Source organism: Meleagris gallopavo, chromosome 16 (assembly GCF_905368555.1).
Source record: "Meleagris gallopavo chromosome 16, MGAL_WU_HG_1.1, whole genome shotgun sequence".
NCBI classification, from domain to species: Eukaryota; Metazoa; Chordata; class Aves; order Galliformes; family Phasianidae; genus Meleagris; species Meleagris gallopavo.
This window is the reverse complement of record NC_139419.1, coordinates 6,545,948-6,572,443: the sequence shown is the minus strand read 5'-3', so window position 1 is coordinate 6,572,443 and position 26,496 is coordinate 6,545,948. Positions and strand designations below refer to the sequence as shown.

Sequence of the window (26,496 nt, the reverse complement as noted above, 5' to 3'; positions counted from 1 at the left end):
ATTCTTATTGAGTTTGTCTTTGCTTATGAAGTGGTTTTTAATCAAATGTCTTAAGAGTGTTCAGCTAATGGTGTGGATTGTTTTCCCAATAACATGCAAACTTAATTAATTAAATTAAGTAGAAATGAGAAGACTCTGAAAAGTGAGGATGATCATAAAGTTTTGGCCAGTGCTTTTTGCCTCTTTTACATGTAAATTATGGTCTTATGTTTGTAAATGCTTTTGACCAGATTGCTCATTTTAGGGGTTGTTTGCCATAATTTTATTAATTCAAGGGACTTCTTGCTCATTTGTTGCTGACCTGAATATTTGTCTTTCCAAGTTAAAGAAAAATGCTTATGTAGCTGAAATAACTTTCATCTCTGCAAATCTGTGTTAATTCCAGTGAAACCCAGGAGGTTTTGTTTATGGGCGTGGTTTGGGGATGGGAGGGAAAGAAACAGAACTGGAGGGGTTGGTGTTGGGTTTTGCCACTGTGATCACCTGTTCATATGGGAGCTATAAAACTGGAAGCTTAGTGAAGAAGACTGGCACGCTTCCCAGATTGCTGTCTCTTCCTCCATGTGCACAGCTAAATAGTACTTCTCATCTAAACCCATCTTTCTTTACATTTTTGGCTTATTACAGTACTCATATCTAACTTTCAAGATACAGTGTTGTAGAAATGAATCATTTGCATTAGGTGTTCACTTGAATGCAGGCAGTACTTGAAGCAGGAGCTGCTTTCAAGGCCTGTCAAAGTACACAGTTGAGTGAACACTTTGATTTGTAGAAGTGTTGTTCACAGGCACTGCTGTGGTTTTTCCCAATTGAGGAAGAAGGAAATGTCTCAGCACTGTGACACTGAATCAAGAAATTGAGCATAATTACTGCAAGCAGTATGCAAAGAAGAATATTAACTTACGGCTTTAATAATAGTTACACTGAAAACCATTTTGTTTCAAGTGGTGTTGTGCTATTAAAATCCAGTGGTGAATATTTAACATGCAAGCCTTCTTGCATTACTTGTACTAGCTGAGAATTCAAAAGTCGTCAGGGTCTTATTTCATTTTCCAAAGTAAAAGCTCTTAGCAGTGATAGGATTGTAATTGGTTTCATTTGCTGTGCTTCCCAATTTATGACAGTGCTGCACTGTGTGTTTGATAAGCGCTGAAGGACTTGTGGGAGGTGAGCCTGCAAAACGTTGCTGAATGATGATGACTTATAATATTAGCAGAGATAAAAGTATTTATGGTACTGGGTACCAGAAGCAGGGGGTGAATCACTTCCATTTTGTAACTCTGAAAACAGAATTGCATTGCTTTCTGTGTGTGGTTTTTGCTTACGTATGGTTGGATTTAACCAAACTGCCTTCAGGTGCGCTGGGTTTTTGTAAGCAAGCCTGGTACTGCTGTAACTCACTGGCAGGACCAGCTGGTCATGTCCTCTTGCTAGCTCATCTGTAGCTCTGCAGGGCCTTGTGCAGAACACCTGCTACTACTTGCCTTGTTTGTGACATCCACCCTTCTGTGCCATCCCCTGCTTTTGCAGAGCAAATCTTGACCTGGGGTTTTGTGGTGTTGTATTAGAAAGGGGTGTATTCTGCTCTTCTCACTCATTCTGAGCTTTTGTCCCCAAAATTGGGGATAAGGAGAACAGTCATGTTACAGGGAGTTCAGCAATCTTCAGCTGTGCATCAGTGATGTCTTTACCACGTGGTTACATTCACCTTAATGGAGGGATGTTTAACTCTAGAATAGCAATGGCTTGTTCCATTCAGCTTGTCATATGTATGAGTGGTGCAGCCTTTCTTATGACCGGCTTCTGACAGCTGTACCACAAGTACCTGACTTGGTATCAGAGAGGTAATGCCTCAGTGTGAGGAATAAGGAGGAAGAAGAGATGGTCCAGCATTTCACTAGAGCAGAGGAATGGCATTTATTGGAAGTCAATGAGTCTGCATGGGTAGAATTCTATAGCATTATGAAATGTACGTAAGGAACTAATTGAAGAGGGGATTATCTGAGTGGAGCGGGATTCCAAGATAATTAGTAGATGCAGTATTAAATACAACAGCAATTATCTTGAGGATGTTGTTGCATGCTTTAAACAAGAGAAGTATTCAATCTGCCATCCAGTGCTTTATTTCTTTTATTTGACAGATTATCTGTAAGTGATGCAGCTGTTCAAGCAAGCATTTCTAATGAGGATAATGAGGAAGCTCTAGTTAATGCATAAAGTAAAAATAACAAAAGGAGACAGACTTCAATTTGAAGCTCGAAGTATTCTACTTCTATAACAAAAATAAGTGCTCAGAAATGTTGTCATTAAAGGTTTTTAATGATGCATTAAAAAGCATTTGGACTACTTAGTGAAATAATTTATGAGAAATGAGTCCTCAGAGGTGTTTGTGTCCTGCTGTTTAGTTACAGAAAAACAGGCTGGTAATTAATGACATCTGATAGACCATCTAATAATTCTGCACAAATTTGGCTTCTCTGCCTTTGGGGACACAGCCATTAGTGTTCTCATTAATTTTTTCATCTTCTAGGTACAACTGACAGCATACTGTACAGATTAAAAATTATTCTAGGCAGCTGGTCTGGAAAGCTTAGATCTTGATCTCTGATGGCTTCTTTAGGCTGCCGGGTGGGTACACTCACCTTTACTAGCAGGATGCTCCTGCCAGGCTGTTGTGCTGCTTAAACCAGGACCTGCAGTTCTGGCTAATTACAGTCTGAAAGAGGCCACAAACCAAGAGACAAACTGACTGCAGCTTCTTCTCTGGTTGTCCACTGTTGGAATACAATGTCTTGTATACAGGGAGGTTTCCCCAGGCCCTGTTCAGATGGCACTACTGTGACTCACCAGGAGCATTTACACGGACCTTTTAATAGCTCACACTGTACTTGAAAGGTGCTGGACTATATATAGGAACTGTTCCAGCCACTCGGCAGTCTGTAAGCAGTGGACTGGGACTGGTGTTATTGTCACCCAGCACAAAAGCAAGTTATGTTCAAGTGACATACTGAGTGACTGTGTGCAGTAAGGAGCGGCTCAGACTTCGTGTGCTCTAGTAATGCTTTGTGGGAAAGCCAGATGGACCAAGTTAGTTTTCCACCATGTTAGTGTTGTCCATTGTGTCTGGTCTTAACTTTTTTTCAGAGTTCTGTGAATTATTACTTAAGGAAGCTTTTATGCCCTGCTCATCTGTTGATCGTTCTTTGCAGACCAGCTGTTTTCTGAGCACTTGATGGTTAAATAAGTTCTGTCATCTCCAGTAATTCTAAAGCATTTTGAATACAATGTTAACCCTAAAGTGCTATTAAAAAAAAAAAGAAGAAAATTAACTTACACATGTTGAAGAGACGCTACTTCAATGTTCTTCTTGCTCTTTTAATTAGTATGATAAACAAAGTTTATTAAATGCTTTCAATTGGTAAACGTATTTGAGAAACTGGTAAATGACATTGAAATGTGTCCATGCTCAGGGAGAATTGACTTTGGCGTTGCTGTAGGTTAGTGATTGTCTGAGCACTCACAAAAAGAAAAAGAAAATCCTTGGGTTCAGTGTTTATAGTAGTCATGCTAAACATTTCCTGTTTATCTCCAAATGAAGTTTGAGGTCTTAGGAATCAGAAAATGGACTTAGACTTTTCTAGAAGATGATTTAATTTAATGATAGGTTTAAAGAGTCTAAATAGATTGGATTAGGAAAGGTCTATTTTCCCAAATATGTGCAGACTTTCATAGTTTGTGTAACTGTCCAGGACTGATTGGCATGTAAGTGTCAAAGCACCAATAGCAGAAGGAATGCATTATCTAAAAATCTGCATGTCTGAGGAGTCCAGGAGGCAGCTCTGCATTGCATGGGCTGCAGCAGTGCAGTGTAGCTCTGCATCCTTTGCTACGTCAGCCCCAAAATGCAAACCTTGGAAATGCTGTATTGTAGAATTTCTCAATCTGGGAAGGCAGCATGCAACTGGCTCACAGGCAGCCCTTCAGCCTCCTTCTCATCCTATGCTGTATCAACAAAAGTTTCTTGGTATCTGTGTGTTTATCTATTTCCTGCACTCCTTAGGGAACACTGACACACTGTAGCACATTGTGCAGCTCATCAACCTGCTTTTTTGTAAATTGTGTGAACTTTCAATTATAGGAAAACCTGCAGCTACCAAGTTTCCAGTTTGGCTCTGCTTCTTGTTCTACTTATCAATGGAAGTTGCAAATACACTGATACAGCCTCAAGTGAGTGTTTCCAGGGAAGATGTATCTTCAGTTACTTTGTTTCCCCTTCATTGAAACAGAAAATCTTTCATACTTCACCACTGTGTCATTCTAGTTTAATTTTGGTGTCTTGAAGATATCTTCAAGTTTTGTGCCTTCTAGCAGAGAACTGTCTGGAGCCTGAGAAAAAAGCATTGCATAATGCAGGGGCAGGCTTGCCTGTTGGCTGGTGGGTGAGCAGCGGGTAAATACTTGAGATTTTTTGTTGCAGCAAAAGAAATGACAGGACTCCAAACTCAGGGATTTAATAATTCTTAGTAGCGATTTTGTGCGCCTCCAGCTGCATGCTCTCATCTCATGTAGCTGTGATCTCATGCTGCTGCTTGCTGAAACAGATCAGAGGACTGATAAAATATTAACGACAAAAGGCAGCCAGGTCCCATGGGCTCAGCTGGAGCCGAATCACCTCCGACTGTGATGTGCTGCCTGAGTGCCCCCAGGGCAGGGATGCATGGCAAGGCCAAACAGAGCAGTTGCCTGAGGAGAGCATGGTTTTATGTTGCCTTAAAGTAATGAATCAAGTGTAAGCTTTCCTGTGCAGCTATTTCTCTCACTGATTCACAGGCTTTGGTGGACAGTAACGATTTTGCCTAGTCTGGCATGCTGCATTTCTTTATGGTGTGTAAACAGCCTGGGGTATCCCTGTGCCTGTGAAGTGCTGGAGGAAGCCAGAGGAAGGGCTTGTGCTGATGTCAGGTGTGCCTGAGGAGAACGTTTTGGTATCTGACGTAACAGAATAACGAAGGTAAAAGTTCGTGGAATCTGCTTGAGCACAGTGGTGCATCTGGAGCCAGGGCCGTCTCTGGGCTGGCGCCTGTGGCACATCTTTATACAAACATCTCTGACTTAGCCCCTTTGTGGGCAGTGCTGTGATTCCTTAGTTCTAACTTGGTCTGGTGGTGGCTCTTAGAGCAAATAATTTTTAGATCAGGTTATACCCAGAGCTGAAATCCTAAAATAGTGATGATTTAAGTTGCTAAATTAGCTAGAAGGGATCTAACAAGCTGCTTCCACGTGATGTGGTAATGTGATACACTTATGATTTATGAAAGCAAATGCATTTCTTAAATACTTGCATAGTATTTTTAGGTTCGTTAATACTACTGGGTCTGTAACAGAACTGTTCTTCAGACTAGAGATCATTGTGTTAGCTAATTATGTAAAGCCAAACACATAAGATCTCTTTAGGATATGGTCAAGTAAAAAAAGAGTCTTGGTATGTTAGATGTTTCCTAGTACTGTGTGTGCTTTCCAGAAAAAAGATTACATGGCTTGATAAAAGTAGCATCTTCAGCATAACCTCCAGCCTGCTCTGCTGCCTTCCATTCCACATGAATTAGCTGTCCCTGTTTGCCGCGGCGCAGCTCTGGTCTAAGCCCATGGGAGTTGAAAAGTACAAGCTAAATTGGGTAAGTTGTGGTTGATGTCCTGCAACTCAGAACTAAATAGCTTCACAGCTGTCAGCGATGACATACTGAGAAATTTTACCAGATTAATGTGCTTGATTACCTCATTTTTCAAGGCTGCTTGATTGCTGCATGTACCAGTCCTGAAAGCAAGGCTGAACTTAATCCTCAGCAACATTGTGCTCACAGCAGCTCTGGGTGTCTAGACAAGAAAAAATTGGGAACTTCCAAGTATCCTTCTAATTTGCAACGTTGCTTTGTTGACTAAACTAAAGTATTTTAAAATGTATTCCTTAGGAACCAAATAAACGTAGATATTTGGGCTTGTAATCATTATTCCATTGCTGATAAAAGCATGTTAGAATAGTAGTGCATCTTGTGCTTGGACAGTCCTTCTGTCTGAACAGGAAGCTGATGTTCTTAACTACAAGCCAGCTGAGTGAGGTCACAAGTTCTTCTCTTAAGTGAGGAGGAGCCTTTTTTCCTTGACATAGATTGTTTTCTTGTGTGGTTAATTGCATTGCAGGATGACAGGAACATCCTGGAGTGACTGCAGCAGAGTGAATCAAGGAGCTGAGGGGTCTGCCGGGCAGAGTGTGCAGAATATCTGAGTCAGTTCTAAGTGAGAAGGATCAATGCAGGAGGAGATTTTCCCTTCTGTCTTGTGGGTTGTCCTGCACCAGAATCACTTGATAAAGATATTTGTGTAAAGATGCTCTTTGGCCATGTTGTATATTTCTTAAGATTCCAGTGACACTTCCAGAGTGAAAATTATTGCAAGGAAAGCTGGTAACTTCTACAACTGAGTTTTAAAGAAAAGATTAAAACTGTTGATGTTATAGAAGCATGCCACTTGTGGTTTGTGCATTCTTGGTGACAGGGTGAAGGATTTAGAAAAAACATGTCAGTTTAGCTAGTGACAGGAGAATTAAGTTAAGAGTTGTCCCTCTTTTTTAGAGGATAAGTTACTGTCCATGTGCCTTTGAAAGCTGTAACTGTTACGTAGATTGGGAAAGCACAGCAACTTACTCAGATGCCAGCTTTGTGGAATGAACCAGTTATCAAGCAGCCCATAGGAAACGCTAATCCAACTGATGAAAGTTATTTTCCATATGAACATACAAGTGTTCTGCCATCCCTTCTTTTCTGCAGGGGAAAGAAACGCGCAAGCTAAGCTGTTGCAGAATTGTTTCGGTTGAACATTGAGCTGATTTGTCTTCTGTAAGCTGATTTTGGATGCGGATTAAGTGTTCTGAACTCTTGATGTTTTTTTTTTTTTTTTTTGTAGGAACGGAGCGCAAGCATAAAGTAATCCTGGTTTTGTAACAGGAGGTCTGAATGTGTGTGTTAAGTGTTAATAAATCTCTCCCGGGCTCTTAGAGGCTCATGTTTCCTTCTCAGAAACTTTGTGATGGTTACCTTTCAGTTTCATGACAGAACAGCAAAAGCCATGGTGTGCAGCACATGGTGGGGTGTAATGGAGCATATCTGCGTGTTACCTGCATTAATATGGCCTTGTGTGCACTGCATCCAGGCAACGTGCAAACTTGGACATCCAGTGTTGTAAAACCCTGTAATTGGATGAGCAGTCTCGATTGCAGGCTAATCTTTAGAGCCTCGGCTCAGTTAGAGGCTGGTTTGCTGCTTGGTGAAACATAATAAAGGGTTCAACTGTTAATTGTTAATCAGTAAATCAGTGCAAAGGTTTCACTGGAAGATGGTGAGCATGGAGCAGTCTCTCTTTTGTGACTGTCCTGTTGGTCTGAAATAGTGTTTCAGGTCACAGAATTGTCCTAGACTTTTTTTTTTAGCTGTTGTTTCAAAGCTTCCAATTCCTTTTCACATTGTTGCTTTCTATTCCTGCTTCACTCTTCTGCATTTTCTTTATTTCCTTGTTTTGCCTTTTTTTTTTTTTGTTGATTCAGTTTGGTTCCTTTTCAGAGGCTTTCACTTGCCAGCTCTGCGAATCCCTGCACTTAAAATAGACCTGTCTGGACAGGGTGTTAAATTAAGAGCAGTATTACCTTTGAAGTGCTCCTTTTGGATTCAATTTTTTTGACACTTACGCAATGTAATAAGTAGCTGTAACACCCTGCCAGAGTCCCAACAACCAAACAAATATGCAGAAGAAAAGGCAGATTTTTTAGCGGTTCATTGCATTTCATTACAGTAGGATAAATATGCAATACAAGGATGAGGCTGTCTGTGCTGAAAGCATTTCGTGTTTGTAGAAGGTAGTGCTGCTTCTTATCCCTTATAATGATTGATAATGCAGACTTTCTGATTAAATAAATAAAATAACAAGATTTTGAAATGCTTTGAGCATGTGGACAATTCACGTATTCTGTAGCAGTCTGATGTCTTCAGCCAGCATTCCTTTGCATTCAAACTTGCTTTTTCTCTTTACTTTTGAAGGGGTTCTCCAGTCAGCAGGTCATCTGGCAATGGAGACAGTCCTTATCTGAAATGAAAAGCTGCCAAACTCACGTGTAGGAAATCGTGGAGCTGTTCTGTTGCCCACCAGCTGTGCTCTGTGTTTATTGAGATGCAGTGGTGGCTCAGCAGCAGTGCCCTTGTGCTCCTTTCTGTTTGTTCCCAGCTCTGTGCTTGCAGCTGTGACCACAATGATGAAGTTGGTCTGACTGAGAAACATCTTTTCTCCCAAGCAGGACATTTTTCGGCTGGATCTGTCCCCTGTGGGGGAGCTGGATGGGGAGACCAGCAGCCTGAGGGCACAGTTAAGCTGAGTTTAAGCAGCTCCTTGCTAAGGGGACAAACTTCACCTCTGCCTGCCCGGCCTGAGTGGGTGTTGCTCCCCTGCCCTTTGCCTGTGGGGAGCAGCAGCAGAGGATGAGCTGTGTGGGATGTGGACCTGACCCATCAGTGTGGGACTGCTGGCTTGGGTTGCAGGAGTAGCTAGGTTGGTGGATGGAGGACCAGGATGTGAGATGGGGCTGCTTTAGGAAGTACTCAGGAAGGAGGAACTCTGAAGGGAAGCACCTGAGGTAGCAGTCCAACATTGCCCTTATCTCAGTGTAATTTCCTGGTGATTGCAGCTGGCACAAGCCCAGGCTGCTGCAAGGGCAGAGCGAGCAGCTCTACAGAGCTGTCTGCAAGAGATGAGGTTGCAGGCTGCTGCTGTGATGCATCCCAGGTGGGGCTGTTTTAACTGGGCCAAGTTCCTGAGGGTGCTTTGGGCACTACTGGAGTGTGGTGGGAATGCTTGTCCTGGCAGCACCCACGTCCATGTCAGTGTACAATGACTGTGTTATCATCAAATTGGACTTGATGATCTCGGAGATCTTTCCCAACCTTAATGATTCTGTGATTAGTTAGATTGCTTATTGCCAACTATTTTCTATATCAAAATGTTATCCATCTAATTTTAGGTAAAAGTATTGTGTGGGGGAAAAGATTGCTTGCTTGGTCTTCCATGGGTGGGGAAAAAACCCACCATTTAAATGTAAATATCATGCAGTTAGATATGTAGTATTTTAATAAAGATTTTTAATGAGGGTGTTTTATGCAATTTTAACTCATATTAATAACCTGACATGTTTGGGAAGTTCTACAGTACTATTAAGTATTTGAGTGCACTCGGCATGACAAATTTGTAATATTTAAAAGGAAAAAAGAAAGGCATAGAAAATATGCTGGGGTTTGACCAGGTCAGAAGACTATTCTTCTATATCCTAACTTTTCTTTTTGCTGCTTATTTTTTACAACTTGACACAGGAGATTTTACTTGGGAACAAACACATGACCACTGCTTGATTTCACCCTGGTTGGATTTAAGCAGTTAGAATTTTAATCCCTCACCACAGCACCTTGAGAAAGTATTTACATGACGGTGTCTTCAGAACAAAATGCAAATCAAATGCACTTCTGAAAGTGAAACCACATTGCCGTTATGGCCTAATGTGCATTGGGGTTCTTTTTGTTTGCTTTTTTGTTGGTAGGAATACAGGAAGAACTTGAGTTAAAGCTTTGTAATAGTATAAAATAGTAGAGTTGCAGTAAATACTCAATGTAGAGGGACAGTACAACTGGAAGCACTTAATTGTAAAGTTTTATTTGCAACCAGATGTTTAAAAACTATCGGACTTGTCAAAGACTGCTCACTGAACTGCGACTTTCTCCATCAGGACAAAATTGCTTTAAATCTTGTTCTGTATTCAGCCCACAATTGGAATTTTGTCATCTAGAAAACTCGACTATGTTTGTTTCTGATTTGTAAGAGCCGTCACTCAATTATTTGCCTAGAATCGTTATAAAATTAACTGTTACTTTTTTCTCAAACGGCAGTATATGCGGTTTAAGTCCCAACTTCTAATATTAACAACTTTTTTTTTTTTTTTACAGGAATGGGGTTGGAGGGTAGTGCAAGCCTCTCTGCTGGTGCTGTGCCTCCTAGAATGGCCCTGAAATAGGATCTGGCTCGAGCTGCGGCTGTTCTCAATAGCTAAATTTACTGCCTTGCCTGGAGAGGAGCCTCGAATCCATTTCACTGAGCGAGGAATTTTGACCCAGTAATGCAAACAGGCTGTCATGGGCTTCCCTGCTGCCGTAGAGGCAGTCTGCTTTGTTTCCAAGATGATTATCTTCCTAAAGCGTGGTCTGTCTTTAATTTGAGCAGAAAGGCTTCGTTCTTCAAAATTGGCTGGCTGAAATTATAGAAGAGGTCAGGGTTGTGGCCTCTAGATTGTGTGATCAAAGTCTGATGGAGAAACTCAGTGAGGAAAATGAAGGAAGGCAGAGGAGCAGAACCAGTCGTCTGTTCAGTGAGGGTGAAGTTGTAGTTCGGCAGGCACAGGGATTCTGAGTATATAGATTGTGACTGATAATGTGTTTGGGTGCGTAGAAGATGTTGCCATGTTTGTTAAAGCACTCCTAAAGGGTTAGAAGCAGTAAACCTGCAGTAACCACATGGGTTAAAATTGGTGACCCGAGTATTGCAGAAGTATGAAAACTGAATCTGCCCAAGGTCCTCCTCTAGGAAGTCACCTTGTGGGTATCTCCTCCAAAACAGGAACCACAGAGTGATTTCTCCTACTTTCACTAAAGCGTCCGTGGCCACCAGATCTACAATAAAAACAGTTTCAGTATTTCTGCATAGGTTTGTACTGTTAATTAGGGTGAAAAATGGGGGCAGTAGACAAACCTGAAGTCTGGCTAGTGGCTATTTGTTAGAGTTGTCTCTAAATTCTAAGTAAATGCCGAAAGTAGGTTGTAATCAACTGAATGTAGCTCTGAAGGGATGTTAAAGCAGGTTGAAAAATAACTTTGCAGAATACTGATATTTACTTTGTGCTGTGTTGGTGTCTTCTGGAAAGAACTCAGCTGCAGTGAGGATTCCAAATTGTCACCCTGTTCCCAGTGTGGCTGCTGGCTTTGCCGTGGAGGGGAGTCCAATGGGATTAACTTGGAGCTTGTGTAACACAAAGTTGGTTTCTGCGGTTTTGAGAGGACGTGGCCAAGTGTTTTGGTTCTGGCTTGTCCTCAAAATGCTGCACAGGTGAAAGCAAACTCCTATAGTACATCCAGAAAGCAGAAGGCTGCCAAAGAAAGCAAAATAAATCCTCTATTATGAAGTGGTTTTGAAAAGTGCCATTTGATATATGCATTTACAAAGTCTACAGTTGTGGAGGTTTTGCTTTTCAGGCACAGAAGTTTCCTTTAACATAAGGGTGTTAAGGAGCTCAGCTTATGAGAAGCGTACGGAAATGCAGCCTGTCTGTAGAACACAGGAAATGGGAGGCTGGTGTTAAAACCTGCACTACAGCCTGCATTGCTTGAAACCCGTTCAGATAGCAAGGCTCTGTGCGAGTGGCTGCTGCGGATCAGGGCAGAGCTGGGACTGGGGGCTTCCTGTATCCCCCTGCCCACTTGAGAAGTCAAACTCAAGCTGAACTTGGGCAAGCTGCTGCCACTCTATTTAGCATTCAGGTGCTGATTGAAGCAGTCACTTCAAGCGTTGATAAATGGCACTTGGGATTCTCAATGTTGGGGCTGTTTTCCTGTGTCCTTACTGGAAGGGAGCCACCCAATGCCCCTTGTCTAGTTCAGTTCTTTTCCCCAGTGGAAGTTTTCTTTCCATTTTGAAGTGACTTGACATGTTTAGAATGAGACTCCATAAATTTGGGTTATATTTATAGTTAAAACTGATTAAAAAGCCTGTCTGTCCCTGGAATTCAGTACAATGTTGAACTGAGCTGTTAGCCCTGAAACACTGAGTTCCAATTTCTATGAGGCCTGACTTAGTATTAAAAAAGAAAATCTTTTAGAAGGGAAATCGTCACCTAATTCTGGGCTCCTTGTTTTGGAGCAAAGCTGCTGATTCCTTCATTTTTCCTGGCAACAAGTCCTGCTATTGTGCTGTGGGAAGCAGGCAGGATGTGCTGCAAAGTGTTAACTTGCCAGCGAGCGCTAATCTGGTTACTCTGGGTAACAAACAAAAACGGTAAGGAAAATCAAGCAGCAAGAAGGAGAGCTTGAATTTCATCTCGTGTTCCCAGTAGGTATCTCCTAATTTCCAATGGAGGCCTTGCAGAGTGCCCCATGCAGCCTTGCCCTCCCTGGCATCGCCTCCACCAGCTCTGCTGTGTGAGTCAGGGTTTCTGTTTCCACTCCTGCACTGAGTCACTTGTTCTGTTGTGGATGCCCAGGATTTATGGCCCTGCATGGCAGGATTGCTCTTGTTCCTTCCTTGTTTGCCTGTTGAGAGTGTAAATTTCCACTGGTTTTGTAGCTTTGACCACTCAGGAGATGTTCCCTGGTCAGTGCTGGTGCTGTGGTAGTGACAAGACTCTGCTGTGCAGCTAGTGAGATGTCAAATGTTGTTCAGATTCGGCTTCAATTTTTTTTTTAACTCTTCAATTCTGCGAATTTTATACCTGCAAGTGTAGATATATATATATTTTTTTTTTCCCATCATGGAAGATAAGCATTCTTATCTCAGGAATTCTCATCTGCTGTTTCCAAATGCACAAGCCAGAGGTCCTCTCTGCACAGTGATGGCGGGACTGCTATTGGGGCTGGGGTGAGCACTGCCTGGGGCCTGGCCCCTCCAGCAGTGGCCTGTCAGAGAGATGGGAGTGTCTGAAATGCACGGTGCTATAAAACACAGGAGAGGAGGGCTGAGAACACATGCAATAAACCTGTAAAGTGTCATAGCAAGCTGAGGTATTTTAATTAACGTACCTAGGATAAAAGTTACAACCTTTCCTCTCTCAAACCTCTTGATGATAGTTTTTCCCTTGGAGTGAGTTAAGCAGTGTGGTCTTGCCATGCCACTCCCATAGAAAAAATGGCACCAGCATCTGCAGTGTGACACATTTCAGGTTAAGAGCACAGCTTGCTGTCCTCAGTAACATTTTAAAAGAGCTCAGTACTTACTTTCTTCGTGGGCTGTGGAGGTGGTTATAGCTGCAACTGTGCAATTGTTCAGTTTTGCTTTTGGAATCGATATTTTAACTGAAAACCCTGGGGGCTGTTGCTGAGGCAGGATGCAGTCACAAGGTTGCATTTTCTGCCTGATGGTAAAGGTCACTGAGAAACAGTGCTATTTGGTGGCTCTTCCTTGGCTTTATTATTAAAGGTGGAATGTGGGCCTGCAGGAAGGGTGAGGTCTTCCCTCTGTGGTTCCAAACCTGACATAATCAGCGGCTTTCCTAAACAGACACTGGCCTGGGGACCGGGAGCAGCAGCCCCTGCCCACCATGTTCTGGATTTTCCAAATACTTTGATAAGCAACCATGTGTGCAAAGAGGAATGGCACCTGTAGTAGTGTAAGGAAGGGATTTGAGGAACACAAAGATGTGTTAATATTAGGAGCCTTTTTTCCTCTAAAGATAACTTATATAAAATGCATTTTCTGATTCCCACTAGCTAAAAGAGAATTTGCAAAATGCCGTGGTTATAGCAGTTTGATTATTGCAGCATGACTGGAGAAAAACTCAGTGAACTCGGTCCAACTGAAAGCTTTTTAATGTAAAATTAAGTGGTACTCTCTGCTGGGGCATAGATCTACTGCAGCTCATGGTTTAATTGATGCACACACATCCAGTTGTAGGTACTCTAAATGTTTTTTTAGAAATTGTTTTGTGTTGTGCCATCTGAAGTGGCTGTTTCATATCATAAAGTTGCTTGTTAGGTTAATGTGTGTTCTCTTCCGGAGTGCCGGAATTTCTCTGGAGGTGGCTGTTTCATACCACGTAAATACATAAAAGTGGGTCAGCATAGAGGGTAAATAAACTGTTGAAATACCTTCCTCTAATTTGTTCCTCTCCACTAAGCCAAATTAAAGACTAGAGCTGTGTAGAGGGGAGTCAGTGTAAACATTAATTACAAAATAGATGTAGTAGATGTGGAAACCAGCTGCCTTTTTTTCTTAAACAGATTTCTAGGCAGAAGGAGGAAACTGAGACCTGGATTTATGTGAAGAAGGGGGAAAAGGCTGTTCTTGCATCACTCATGCTGTAGTTTATTGCAAGGGATGCCATCCAGAGGGACCTTGACAGGCTTGAAAAGTGGGCCCACGTGAGCCTGATAAGGTTCAGCAAAGCCGCATCAAAGGTGTTGTACTTGGGTCAGGGCAGTCCTAGATATATATGCAGACTGGGACAAGAACTTATGGTAAGCAACCCTGCCGAGAAGAACGTGAGAATCCTGGTGTATGAGAAGCTGGGCAGTGAGTCAGCAGTGTGCACTTGCAGCTGGGAAGGCCACAACTGCATCCTGGATTGCATCAGCAGAGGGATGGCTGTGGAGCGGGCAGGGGATCGTCCCCCTCTGCTCTGCCCTCATGAGGTCCCATCAGGAGTTCTGCATCCAGGCCTGGGACCCTCACATAAGGATGGTGTGAGGCTGTTCGAACATGTCCAGAGGAGAACTACAGAGATGATCAGAGGCTGGAACACCTCTCCAGCTGTTCTAGACTTCTTGGTTTTGTGTAGAAGTCATGGCATGCCTTGTTCACACAAATGCTATGTAGTACTGTGTGCTTCTGTCAGCTCAGTTAGCTGATGTAGATTCCAGTTGCCATTTGAGCTTAGGCTGTTCCTGCAGTGAGCACCCTGTACAAAATCTGTTTAAGAATGTGCTGCTGTTACTGGAGCATTTCCAGTTCTTTGGAGCTTCCGGTGGGATTTGGCAAGAGTGCTAACCTGATCATTAACCTCAACAATTAAATGACTGACCTCTTACAGGGGATAATTCTGTTCAGGCTCACTAGTTCTAGTTGTGTGGACGTTTATCAATCTTGTGTGTATTTTCTTAAACAAACATTACAGTTCTTGCAGTTTACATTTCTATCAAAGTATTTATGACTTTTGTCTTGCTGAGGTTTTGAGCATCACTGTATTCTGCTGTTCAATTATTGAGCACTTTATGGTTCACCAACAGTTCAAGTAGATAATGCGCCGTGAAACTGAAGTCAAATCCTTTGAAAAAATTAAAGTGAATGAATGTTGTCTTTAGAGAGATATAACATGTTCAGCTGATGAATCTCCATCAATAGAATGGACTTTCTGCAGATGGTCAGACTTGCAGTGAGATATTGAACAGTTCCTAAGATCAGAAGGGGCACAGTGCCGTAGACAAACTGACAGACAGCAGGAGGACATGCTACTTTGTGAAGGAAAAAATTAACTGCTGGGATACCTCAAGGTCCTCTGCAGTCAGAGATGGGATGAGCTGGGTTTCTTGATTCTATGGCTAAAGCAAAGGTCTTTTAAAGCCGTGTTATATAAAAATAAATCAACACCAAGCAAATCTGGTTCAACGTTAAACAGTTCAAAGTTTGTGTGTAAACTGGGAATAGAAAAAAGTGTAGAACTGTGTGCCAGAGGTTGGTGTGTGTGTGTGTATGCACAATTATACAACAACCTTTAATATTTTGGCTGGAAGCATTCCGATATTTTTCTGTTGAGAGTAGACCTTTACTGTTAACTTTTGATACTTTATTTTTTTCAGCGATAATAAAATGATAGAAAAGATGTGGGGAATCGAGCAAAATGAGGTCATGGGAGGGTTTTTGGTGAAGGTCATGTTGATGGAAGATGAAGGCGAGGTGGTCATGCTTCCATTTATGCTGATTGCCAATTGATTTACTACTGCTGAAGTAAAATATAAAAAGATGGATTTGGTTGTCCTACATTTCTCACTATATTCTTTTACCTTCAGGTGAACAGATAACAAAGCATTGTAGTAATTTCTGCTAATTTGTCTGACAGTGTTCTTTTTTCCTTACCTAGAGCTGAGAAAACGGAGGTGCTTAGTGAAGACCTGCTGCAGGTATTGTAACACAGTTACATGTATGCTTCATGTTCTGTTTGTGAATTTTGGGGAGTACCTATTTAAAAAAAAATTGTTGGAGCATGATGAGCTGGGAAGGAGCAGTGATTAGGCACAGCTGGTTTGTCTTCACTTGTGCTGCTTTGGAAGGGTCCATCTTGGCCCTTAAAAGAAATGGCAAAAAGCATGCCAAGGGCATGCCAACTGATGTCATTTTTGGAATTGTTCTGAGTGCATAAGTGCTTCTAGTTTAGCTTGCAGTGTTTGTTCTCAGACTTGTCACGCTGACGTTTGTTTGCAGACTTGTCATTCTCGTGATAAATGCCATCTCATCAAATGTTTCGTGGTGGAATTCTAGTTGCTGTTAGATTACAAGGTTGGCTGATTACACAAAACAAAGTGACTACAGACTTGTTCTTCTACATTGTTCTCTTCCTTTGGTCATTTTGCGAAAGGCTTTTAAAAAGAAGAAGAAAAAAAAAAAGCAGATGAGTTGGCTGCAGTCAGGTACGCCAGCTGCTCCTTCAGCAGTACAGTTATTTCAAGTCGTTTACTAAGCATCTCAGTATGCTGGAGTTCAAGACCTGTGTAGGAGACACAGAGGCCAAACAAATGAGGTGTTACTTTTATTTTATCTCTCTCCAGCTGTTCTGATTAAAGTAGAAGATGACAGAGTGTATCGGCTTTAGAACTTGAATTCAGCTACAACACATGAAGTCATTTTGAGTAATGGTGAAGTGATCTGACCTGAAACACCGTATTCTGCTTTCCATGGGACTGCTTTATTTGAGCCATAGATATCTCAGCATTTGATAATGCTGTTTTTAATTTCTAGAGGGGTGTGCACAATTAACTAGAAGGGATGTTATATTAAAACACCTTGATAGCCTTTAGGGGCCCATGTGTTTTCTTCATTAGCTGCAGAATAGCAAAAAGAAGTGAAAGCCAAAAGTTCTGCTGCTTGTTGCCAGAAAAATTTTGCAAGCAGGGCTTTCCCAGGCACAGAGCAGACTGGCTACACCCAAGTGGAAGAATTTATTCACTTGTTTGTTTGCTCTTGGGGGCTCATGGAGGGGAGGGAGGCTCTTATCTAACTAAAGAGCTTAAAAGCATGGCGCTGTTCATCTTGTAAACGTTCCAGTGTCTCTTTTTATATTTATCACTAGCTTTGACATGGGTTGTCATAGCTTTTTTTGGTTGTTTTTTTTACTGTTTTGTGGAGCGTGGTACTCATTTCCAAGTATCACTGTTAAATATGTTCCCATCTGAAGAGAAGCAGTGTGATTCAGTGCTGCAAAGGCTTCTACAATGGGCCCCTCTTTCTGGAATGCCCTTGTAGCCTATAGTGAAGCAGTCACTTGATACTTTGTACACTGAAGATGCTCTGTGGTTGCAGACAACTTGGCCTTGAGGTCACGTTTTCAGTTCAGAGGTAGCTTAATGGATATTAATGTCTCTTGTGGTTTTCGTGTCATTTTTGAGCTCAAAAGCAGATCAGCAGAGTATATCATCATGAAGTTTTGGGGTCAAGTTCCTCCTATCAGTCTTTCTGCCCTTTGGGTTTGGCATTCTGGCTGCCTGGAAAGAGGCTGCTGGAATGTCAGCTCTCCAGAGCCTTTTTGGGGAGCGTGGGCAGCACGTGTGGCTGCTGTGAGCTGGCAGTGTGCTAGGGATGGCCCTTCACTGGGGTTACTGCACTTCATGTGGGGATGAAAACCTGTGTTTGGCGCTTTAAAAAGTCTTATCTATGTGATCTCACAAAAAGACTTTCACAAATAGAGGGTGACTTGGAATGTGTTGGTAGCTTTTAATCTTGACATTAACAAAATAGAAATTAAACTTCTTAGCTGCAACAGTGGACTGCAAAGAGTACCATCTTCTTCACATGTCCTTATACGGACTTCTTAGGAGTGGGCTGAATTTTGGAGATTGTGTGCTCTTTGTGTTTTCAGAGGAGACTTTCATGGGCAGTTTCTCTGCACCTTACTTTAACAAAATAGGTGTTACAAAACTTTCTAGCAGCTCAGCTTGGGTTCATCTTTTGTCTGTCAAGAGCTGTTAGTACTGTGGTCTCAGTGAGGTGTCAGTCTTCCTGCGTTGCTCCTGCAGCTTGGGCCTGAGCTTGGTACAGCTGCTGCTGCCCTCTAAGGGGATCTGAGAAGCCAGTGCTTTGCTCATTCCTGTGCCCAGGCAGGGCTCCCATGCTGGTAGCAGGGATCCTGTGCTGACCTTCACCAAGGCTGTCTGTCTGGGCTTCCCTTTGGGCGGCTTCTCCCAGCCTGTATCTGCAGAGGTTCCTCTCTGCTGGAGCTGCTGTCTCTGTTAGCAGCTGCAGTTTGCACTGCTTGCTTTTGTTGGGACTGACTGCATGCTTCCCAGTGCGATTGCATAGATGTATGCATATCCCATCCTAGCAGCTACTATCCATAAGTGCATAATAAACCTATTGAGAAGGGAAAATGTGTCAATCTTACCTGGATGCATATTGTTTTAGATGTGAATTTACAGAATTCTATGTCCATTAGAACGTGCTGCGTTTTTGCTGTCAGGCACTTCTGTTAAGCATCTGAACTTCTTTGTAAGCTACAAAACTTGAGAAATAAGCAAGCCAGAACTAAATGTGATATAGGAGGAAGGTTTTTCTGCTGAGGCCAAGAAAATAACTTCTGTTTCTTATTTTCTTTTCCTCCTCTGTCCTCCTTCCGCCTACTAGATTGAGAGACGTCTTGACACTGTGAGATCTGTTTTCCACATCGCACAGAAACGGTTAATTGCGTGTTCTCAGGGCCAGTATGGTACAGACCCTGATAAGAGACATGTAAGTACAGCTGCTCCATGCGTTGTCTTTTGAGACTAGTCTGAATACAGCCTGGCCTTCTCTGTTCTGATCAGTCACTGTGCCTGAGTTTATCCAAGAGAAGAGTGACTTAAAAAAAAATATATATTTATATATATACACACACATATATGTAATTCCACATTTTGACATTACTTGGTAAAATACTAACTATAGTTCATCATCCAGATACAATAACATGAACTTGGAATACCTTAATATTGTCAGGGCGCCCATTTCTGCATTGTGCTGAGTACTTAAAGCTTTCATAAGAGCTAACAAAAGGCAATGCTTTGCCATGTTGATCAAGCTCCTTATGTTTACAACTGCCTTTGAGCACAAATTTCTCAAATGAACCATAAACCTTTGGTGTATACTTGATTTCTGCCCCTTAACTTTCTTTAGGAAAGCCACAGGAAGGTTTTCTTGATGCATTAAAACCAGAAATGATTAACATTCAAATTTTCTCCTTTTATTGAAAAACAATTCTTCTGAAAATGGGCACAGAAGACGTACCTCTGCAGTGAAATGAATGTTTGTTGCTTAATGCTCAAGTTTAAAAAATCTCAAGTTAAAGCTATTTAGTAATGTTACAGTAGTTGTAATACAATTTGGACTTGTCATTCCAACTCAGACTGCTTTTTGCAGTGTCTGAGAACATGAATCTTTCAGCTTGAAACTTTTTGTGACTTTGCATTTTCTTAAAGTCAAGCAATGAGTTGCACATATGTATAACCCCAAACAAAATGGAAGGAAAGTTTAGGGGGTTTATACTGGAAAAGCTGGAAGGGTCATTAGCATTAAGTAAATCAAGCACTGTTCATTCTGTTCCATAGAAAAAGCTTCCTCTAACAGCTCTTGCTCAAAATATGCAAGAGGGATCTGCCCAGCTAAGTGATGAAACACTGTTGGGGTAAGTATCTGACTTTCTTTATGAATAGTTGTCTGGGATTTTGTTGCTTGCAGAGCTCTAATTAGAGACTTTATATACACAGAGGCTGTTCTCAAGCTAATGAGACTAATATTTCTAGATTCTCTCTCTAACTCATGGGAATAAAAAGTGAGCAAGCAATTCTTCTGGAACATTTCTGGAAGCAAGTTTTAAGCTTGCTCTGAATTGCATTCCAGAGGATTCTGATATTTGCTGTTGTAAAAGATTTTGAAAATTAACTTATCTCCTTATGGACTGTTAAAATGATTACCCCAATTTAAAGTTCAAAATCTGGTATAAATACTACATTCTGCAGATTTGCATCAATGGCTTCCACTTTAAAGCAGCACCAGTTTCTTTAGCCTGGCAAACTAATTTCTTTGCTATTTTCAGGAGCGTGGTTGAAACAAACATCAATATGCTGAATTCCTGAAGTAACTGTTTTCTTGTTGCTGATGGAGATTCTAATAGAGACAGAGTGAACAACCCAAAAACATTTGTGTGCGTTTTTGTGAGCTGTTGCATGAGATTTAACCTTGGGTAAAAATTATAAAGAGAACATATTTCCCCTAGAACAAGCTTGAAGCAAAGGTCAAAGTATGATTTTTTTGGAACCTGTAACTTCTTCCTTCTGATTACCTACAATTATGGCATTAAGACTTTTTTTTTTGTATCAAAGCGGCTTAGGAGAAAATTAAATACTGTATTGAGCAATTTTTTCTGTGCCTGGTAAGATGGAAAGATAAGCTTCAAAATAAATACTGACTTCTCTGTCCTTGGGACCAGTATAAAGCCTCCAAGACTACTACAATGGTTAAGGAATTACAGACAGTTTAATAGCACTCCTTGCCTATACCGTTTGCCAATGACAGCATAGAACAGCTTGTTTTTACGCATTAATGGCTTGCTTTGTACAATGCAGACTTTCCAAAAGGGTAGCAAAGAACAAAGCCCCACAATTGTTATTTTGAATCATTCTTCTTCAGTCAATAGTAACTCACATTGCAACCATTTCCTACAATTCTTAAAGGAAAATGCTAGATACGTGTGGTGATGCAGAGAATAAATTGGCATTGGAGCTCTCCCAGCATGAAGTACAGATTGAAAAGGACATTTTAGAACCACTGAGCACGCTAACAGAGGTAAGTCATATGAACCTGGCTGAAGAAATAAATCTGGATTTTTATTTATCAACTGAGCAAAAAAGGTTTATCTCATTGCTAGTAAGATAGCTAGTCATGAGTTAGTGGTGGAAAGTGAACACGAAATCTACAAAATGTAGCATGTTGCACTCTTCAGAAATAAATGTATGCCTTGAATTCTGGTTCTAGGTAGAGATTCCCAACATTCAGAAGCAGAGGAAGCAGCTTGCAAAGCTGGTTTTGGACTGGGATTCTGCCAGAGGAAGGTAAGAAGTAATTTTAAATACTTAGTCCTACACTGTTCACATTGGCTTCTTGTTGACACCTGATCTGACATTGATATTTGGTTACCTGAAAATCCCTGAAATTATTGGCTTCTTCTGGTCAAAAGAAAACAATTTTAGAAGTGAGCCCTCAGTGCAGGTTGCTGCTTAATACTAGATTTCATCAAATGACTGAAGCCTTTCTTCTGCAGATATAACCAAGCCCACAAGACTTCAGGAACAAATTTTCAAATGCATCCTTCAAAAATAGATTCCCTTAAGGAAGAAATGGATGAAGCTGGAAATAAAGTAGAACAATGCAAGGTATAGAGATGCCTCTTGCTATCATTTACACATTTCTCTCATTAGCAACAATAGCAGTCAGAGTGTGGCTGCTTCCATAAGCCTTGCTTGTGGCACTATCAGTCTTGCTTCTTGCAATCACAAGTTAATGTCTGTTAATAAACCATGTGTTTTAAGGATGTAATTAGGGCTCGTTAAACATCAAAGTGCTTTCATTTAAGAGGAACTTTACTTTTTAGGATAAGTATTTTACATTATTTGCTGGTTTAGTCTGAAACAATTATAAGAAGAAGCTGCCTTAGCCTTGACTTAGGTGTTCAGGGTGTCTGTGTACCTCCAGCCACTGAGTAGCCAGGAGGTAGCACAGCTCTGAGCAGTTCACATTCAGTTTCACTTCTCAGCAGTTGAATGCTAGATTACAATGCAGTTGAACTGAGACTCCAAAACCTTTTAATGGTACTTATCTTTTCATTCCAGGATAGGCTTTAAATAATCTTGCTATACAATCCAATTGCTTACTTCAGTGGCCCCCTTCTTTGTTGTGTTAAGCAGGCATTTTGAATGAATTCTGCTTGAAAGAAAATGAACTGTGTGTTCAAAAAGTTACTAACTATTCAGAAATGAAGTGCACTCTTGCATGTACTTTCTCTAAAAATAGTAGAATATAGATTCTATATTGTGTTCACCCACACAATTATAAGATGCTGTCTAAAAATGTCTGCTTTTAACCCAGAGAAGTTAGGAGTTACCAATAGTTCATGCCATGAATTCATTTCGAGCTTACTGCTTAGTGTGTATACCAGAGTGCGTGAATTACTGGCTGTCTATGCAGCCTGAATCAATGGTTCAAAGTTACTGCAGGCAAAATAAATGTACATATTGTCTCTGTGTATAAGTTGAAATACCTTTGTAAATTTAACTTGCTATTTTGCATCTTTTTCTTTTTTCAAAGGATCAACTAGCAGCAGATATGTATAACTTTGTGTCCAAGGAAGGAGAATATGCTAAGTTTTTTGTTATGGTGAGTATTTTTTTTTCAGTATGAACTTGACTGCAGCACTTATGCATAGACACTCAGTTCTCAAAGATTACATTTTGTGTGCTAAACCTAGTCTTATGTTATGTGCTCATCAGAAGCTAATGCTCTTTTTGTTTTTTAAAATGTGGCTTCTGTTCTCAGTTATTAGAAGCACAAGCAGATTACCATAGAAAAGCATTAACAGTCATAGAAAAGGTCCTACCCGAAATTCAAGCCCATCAAGGTAAAGTAACCTGTGCTCTGGCTGATGCTTCTCCTTGCCTGTGCCACCTATGCACAATATTCTTCTCCTTTATCTTGATTCTTTTGCATGCAGTCTTAATAAATCAGGTCATTTTGATCTACTTAACAATTTTGCATTCCCAAGCATAATTCCATCTTTGCTCTATTCTCTGGAGTTCTCCAGCCATATTTTAACACGCTAATAGAATACTAAGGATCTGTCTCATACCCAAAAGGATAAAGGAAGAATTTTTCTATTTATCATGTGACCTTTTGCTAATTTATACCTGACTCTTCCAGATGGTGAAAATTTGTGATTTTTCCTAAATCCTTCCTTCAAGGTCCTTGTTTCATGAATAACTAGTAGGCAATCAGCAGAAAAATTCCCAAGATTCTAAAGAGCTTTTTTTTTTTTTTTTTCCCCTCCTATGCAACCTTTTTTTCCAATGTGCACACTGCAGTGCTGAGTTTGCTGTGTTGAACATCAGCAGCTAAGAGGCTAGTAAGACAGTTGCATCTCTTCCCCATGCTACTAAGCTTTTCATTGTCAGCATAAAATAAGGAGAGTCAGTAATGGTTTGGTCTGAAGATGAACTGTGTGCTGTTGAAATTACTATCCTAAATTGACTGTACTGATTCTTAATCTACTGATTAGTAGAAGTAGGTTGAACAAAGTCCGAGTGACATTCAGAGCTGAATGAGACTTGACTATCTTCAGTAGTTGATCATATGCATTTTGTAGAAAGATGAACCAGTAAACTAAAGATGCCAAGAAATACGAGCATCTTGCTGAAAAATGATAGAGAATAATCTGTTCTCTGTCGATCTGATGAAATGCAAAGTAACAAACGATACTAACACAGTGTTAGGGCTGCATTATGGCTGTGTGGAAGGCTCTGTTTACAAGATACAGATCCAACTGGTTTAATTTTTCTTTGTTGCTTAGCTGCTTTGTGCAAAGCTTTTCATATGGTGAGTGCTTCAGTACAGATTAGTCTTCCTTAGAAGGTGTCCCCAGGGGGATACGCTCTGAGTGGTCCGGTGTCTGCGTAGGATGTGACTGCAGTTGTTTCTAGCTGCAGTTAAATTACTACTAAGATTTCTTTGTCTGCTGTACATTATAAAACTGAGGAAAATAGCATGGGCCTCTCATGGTATGTTACTGAATGAGGGGAAATAAAGCCATGTGAAGGGGGTATAATTAATAGGTTGAATTTTTTTCTTTAAAAAGAAAAACAAAAATTCGTTGCAGAAGTGCATCGTGTCTTTGGAAGACTCCTTCAACATCTTAACTTTTTTTCCATATGAAAGAAAGAATGCATCTTTACTAACAATTAATAACGTTTTACATCGTTTTACATCTGCATTTTTCGGCTAAAGCAGCAGAAATATGGTGAAAAATGGAAACAAATTCACATCCTGTTTGGAGAAGCGTGTACCAATTTTGACTTGAAAAGCTAAGGAACAATCAGAAGATGTTGAAAATCTGTGCAGGTGTTAGTGATATACTGCAAATGTGGTTGTTCTGATTGTAAGATTTTTAACACCTATTTGGAGTTGTTGACTCTTAAATCAGCAATAAACTTAAGGTTACATTAACAGCTCTGTTTGTATCCACCTTAAATACAGATAAAACTCAGATCAGCCCAAGTCCTGAAATCTGGACAAAATTTTTCTCAGATTCTTGTAAACCTAAGACTTTTGGAGTCTTAGCAAATAAGAATCAATGTAATTTTCAGAATGTGACAGCCTAGCAAGATGTGCTTTCAGTTATATGGAAGATGTATTTGGTTTGCCATCCAGAAAGATGCAGAAGTATTTTCTTATCGGGAATACTTGCAGGCTCATGTTCTCTTTACTCATCATATGAGGGATGTTACCTATCAGGGGCTGTATAACTCCTACTGTGTTCTGCAAATTTCTTAGCTGTACTAGAGGCTTTCTTCTTTTCTTGCCTGAGATGTAATTCAAGTGATTGTTAGATATTTTGCTCAGTGTTTTGATACTCTTCAATTAGACAAATGGACTGAAAAACCAGCTTTTGGAACTCCATTAGAAGAGCATCTCAAGCGCAGTGGTCGTGAAATTGCAATCCCTATTGAAGCCTGTGTAATGATGCTTCTGGAGACGGGGATGAAAGAGGAGGTAAGTATATCACTATATCATGCTCTATGAAGGAAAGAAGAAGAATATAGTGAAACTCATGAACTGATATCTGTGCTTTTTAAGTTTGCTTAAGTAACTTTTCTCATTAATGTAGATAACAAGTCTTCTAACATAAAAGCTTCAGCACTATTTGTAGTATATTTGACATGAGTAGAATGAAAAATGGGTAATGGACCAAGGGTGATGAGGGACCGAAGTGTTACCAGATGGCACTAACACATCGAGTCAACTTGGTAAAGCAGTATAAAGTGAAGAAGACACTGAACTATGAACTGTTTTGAGAGAGTCATAAAACTTCTACTTTTTATCATGCAGGGCTTATTCAGAATTGCTGCTGGAGCCTCCAAGTTAAAAAAGCTTAAAGCTGCCTTAGACTGTTCAACTTCACAACTTGATGAATTTTATTCTGATCCCCATGCTGTTGCAGGTACTGTGAATGTCTTGAGTCAAAACAGATACAAAAGGGTAGAACACAAGTTTATTCTGTTCATCTAACTATTGACTTCTATGGGGTTGACCTCTGTGCAGATAAACAGTGAATGGAAGTAAAATGAAAGTTCAATTAATTGCATAACTTAACATGGTTATATACACGTGCTAAATGTACTTGATATGTTTGCATGCCAAAGTAGCGATTAAAATTCAGGTGGTTGCGGTAATTCCAATATCATATTTCTCCCTTGATCACGCTAGTAATTCTCATGACACTAGAGGCGTACGTAGCTTTAATAAGGTTGTTCTGAAGGATCCTTCATAATTTGACAATATACATTTCTGTCTAATTATAGTAATGACTGACAAGCCTCTTGTGTTCAGTGTTGAACAGATTATGGAAGTGCCAGACTGTCCTGTAGTTTCACTGGGGCTTGAGTATTGTTGCATAGATAAAATTTCAATTTTAAATAGACTGAAAGCATTGACTAAGAAACTTTCCTGTTCCACATTGCAGGTGCCTTGAAGTCCTATTTGCGAGAATTGCCAGAGCCTTTAATGACCTACAGTCTTTATGAAGAGTGGACACAAGCTGCAAAGTAAGCATGCTACAAATGGTTATGTAGAAAAATATTTTGTTTTTTATCAAATTTGGATCCTCAGGTAAACTCAAAAGTCCAAGTTCATGTTGTTCATTTCTGAACACATAGATGTTTTTTCCAGCAGATTAGTTAGACTTTTATGTTGTACCTTAATATTAATTGTGCAAACATGGTGAAATGTCTAGCTATTTTATTTTTAAACATAAGGGCTGCTTTCAGACTGCCTGGATAGTGCTGATGCTTAAGCAGTTTTGGCTTTGTTGAAGGTTGAGATAATTCAAACGTTTGAAAAGCAGGTTGTTGTTGTACTCAGTACTTCAATGTGCATTGATTAGGTATAAATGGAAAATTATAGTCTTTTTTTTGTTGTTCTCTTCAGAAATAACTTTTTTGTAATCTGTAAGAGATGTAATACTTTTTTTTTTTCCCTTTCAGTATTCAGGACCAGGATAAGAAGCTACAAGAGTTATGGAAGATTTGTAACAAATTACCTAAGCATTATCATGCTAATTTCAGGTACGTGTGCACATATACTGACTTGTAGTGCTCAACCATCAAAGCTGTTGTGCAGCTAGTTTCAATGTTAATTACCTGA

General features: G+C 40.5%; 1 protein-coding gene across 5 annotated transcripts in view; it reads left to right on the top strand.

Annotated features, from left to right (window-relative positions):
• ARHGAP17 (Rho GTPase activating protein 17) overlaps positions 1–26,496 on the top strand; it is a 39,266-nt gene that overhangs the window by 1,441 nt on the left and 11,329 nt on the right. For all 5 annotated transcript variants that reach the window (XM_010719511.2, XM_010719507.2, XM_010719510.3 and 2 more), the window contains exons 2-13: positions 15,926–15,965; positions 18,679–18,783; positions 19,638–19,714; positions 20,763–20,874; positions 21,064–21,140; positions 21,350–21,461; positions 22,393–22,461; positions 22,621–22,702; positions 24,719–24,846; positions 25,183–25,294; positions 25,817–25,898; positions 26,337–26,417. In XM_010719511.2, the coding sequence (XP_010717813.1) occupies positions 15,926–15,965; positions 18,679–18,783; positions 19,638–19,714; positions 20,763–20,874; positions 21,064–21,140; positions 21,350–21,461; positions 22,393–22,461; positions 22,621–22,702; positions 24,719–24,846; positions 25,183–25,294; positions 25,817–25,898; positions 26,337–26,417 (1,077 nt within the window). The remainder of the gene's footprint in view (positions 1–15,925; positions 15,966–18,678; positions 18,784–19,637; positions 19,715–20,762; positions 20,875–21,063; positions 21,141–21,349; positions 21,462–22,392; positions 22,462–22,620; positions 22,703–24,718; positions 24,847–25,182; positions 25,295–25,816; positions 25,899–26,336; positions 26,418–26,496) is intronic.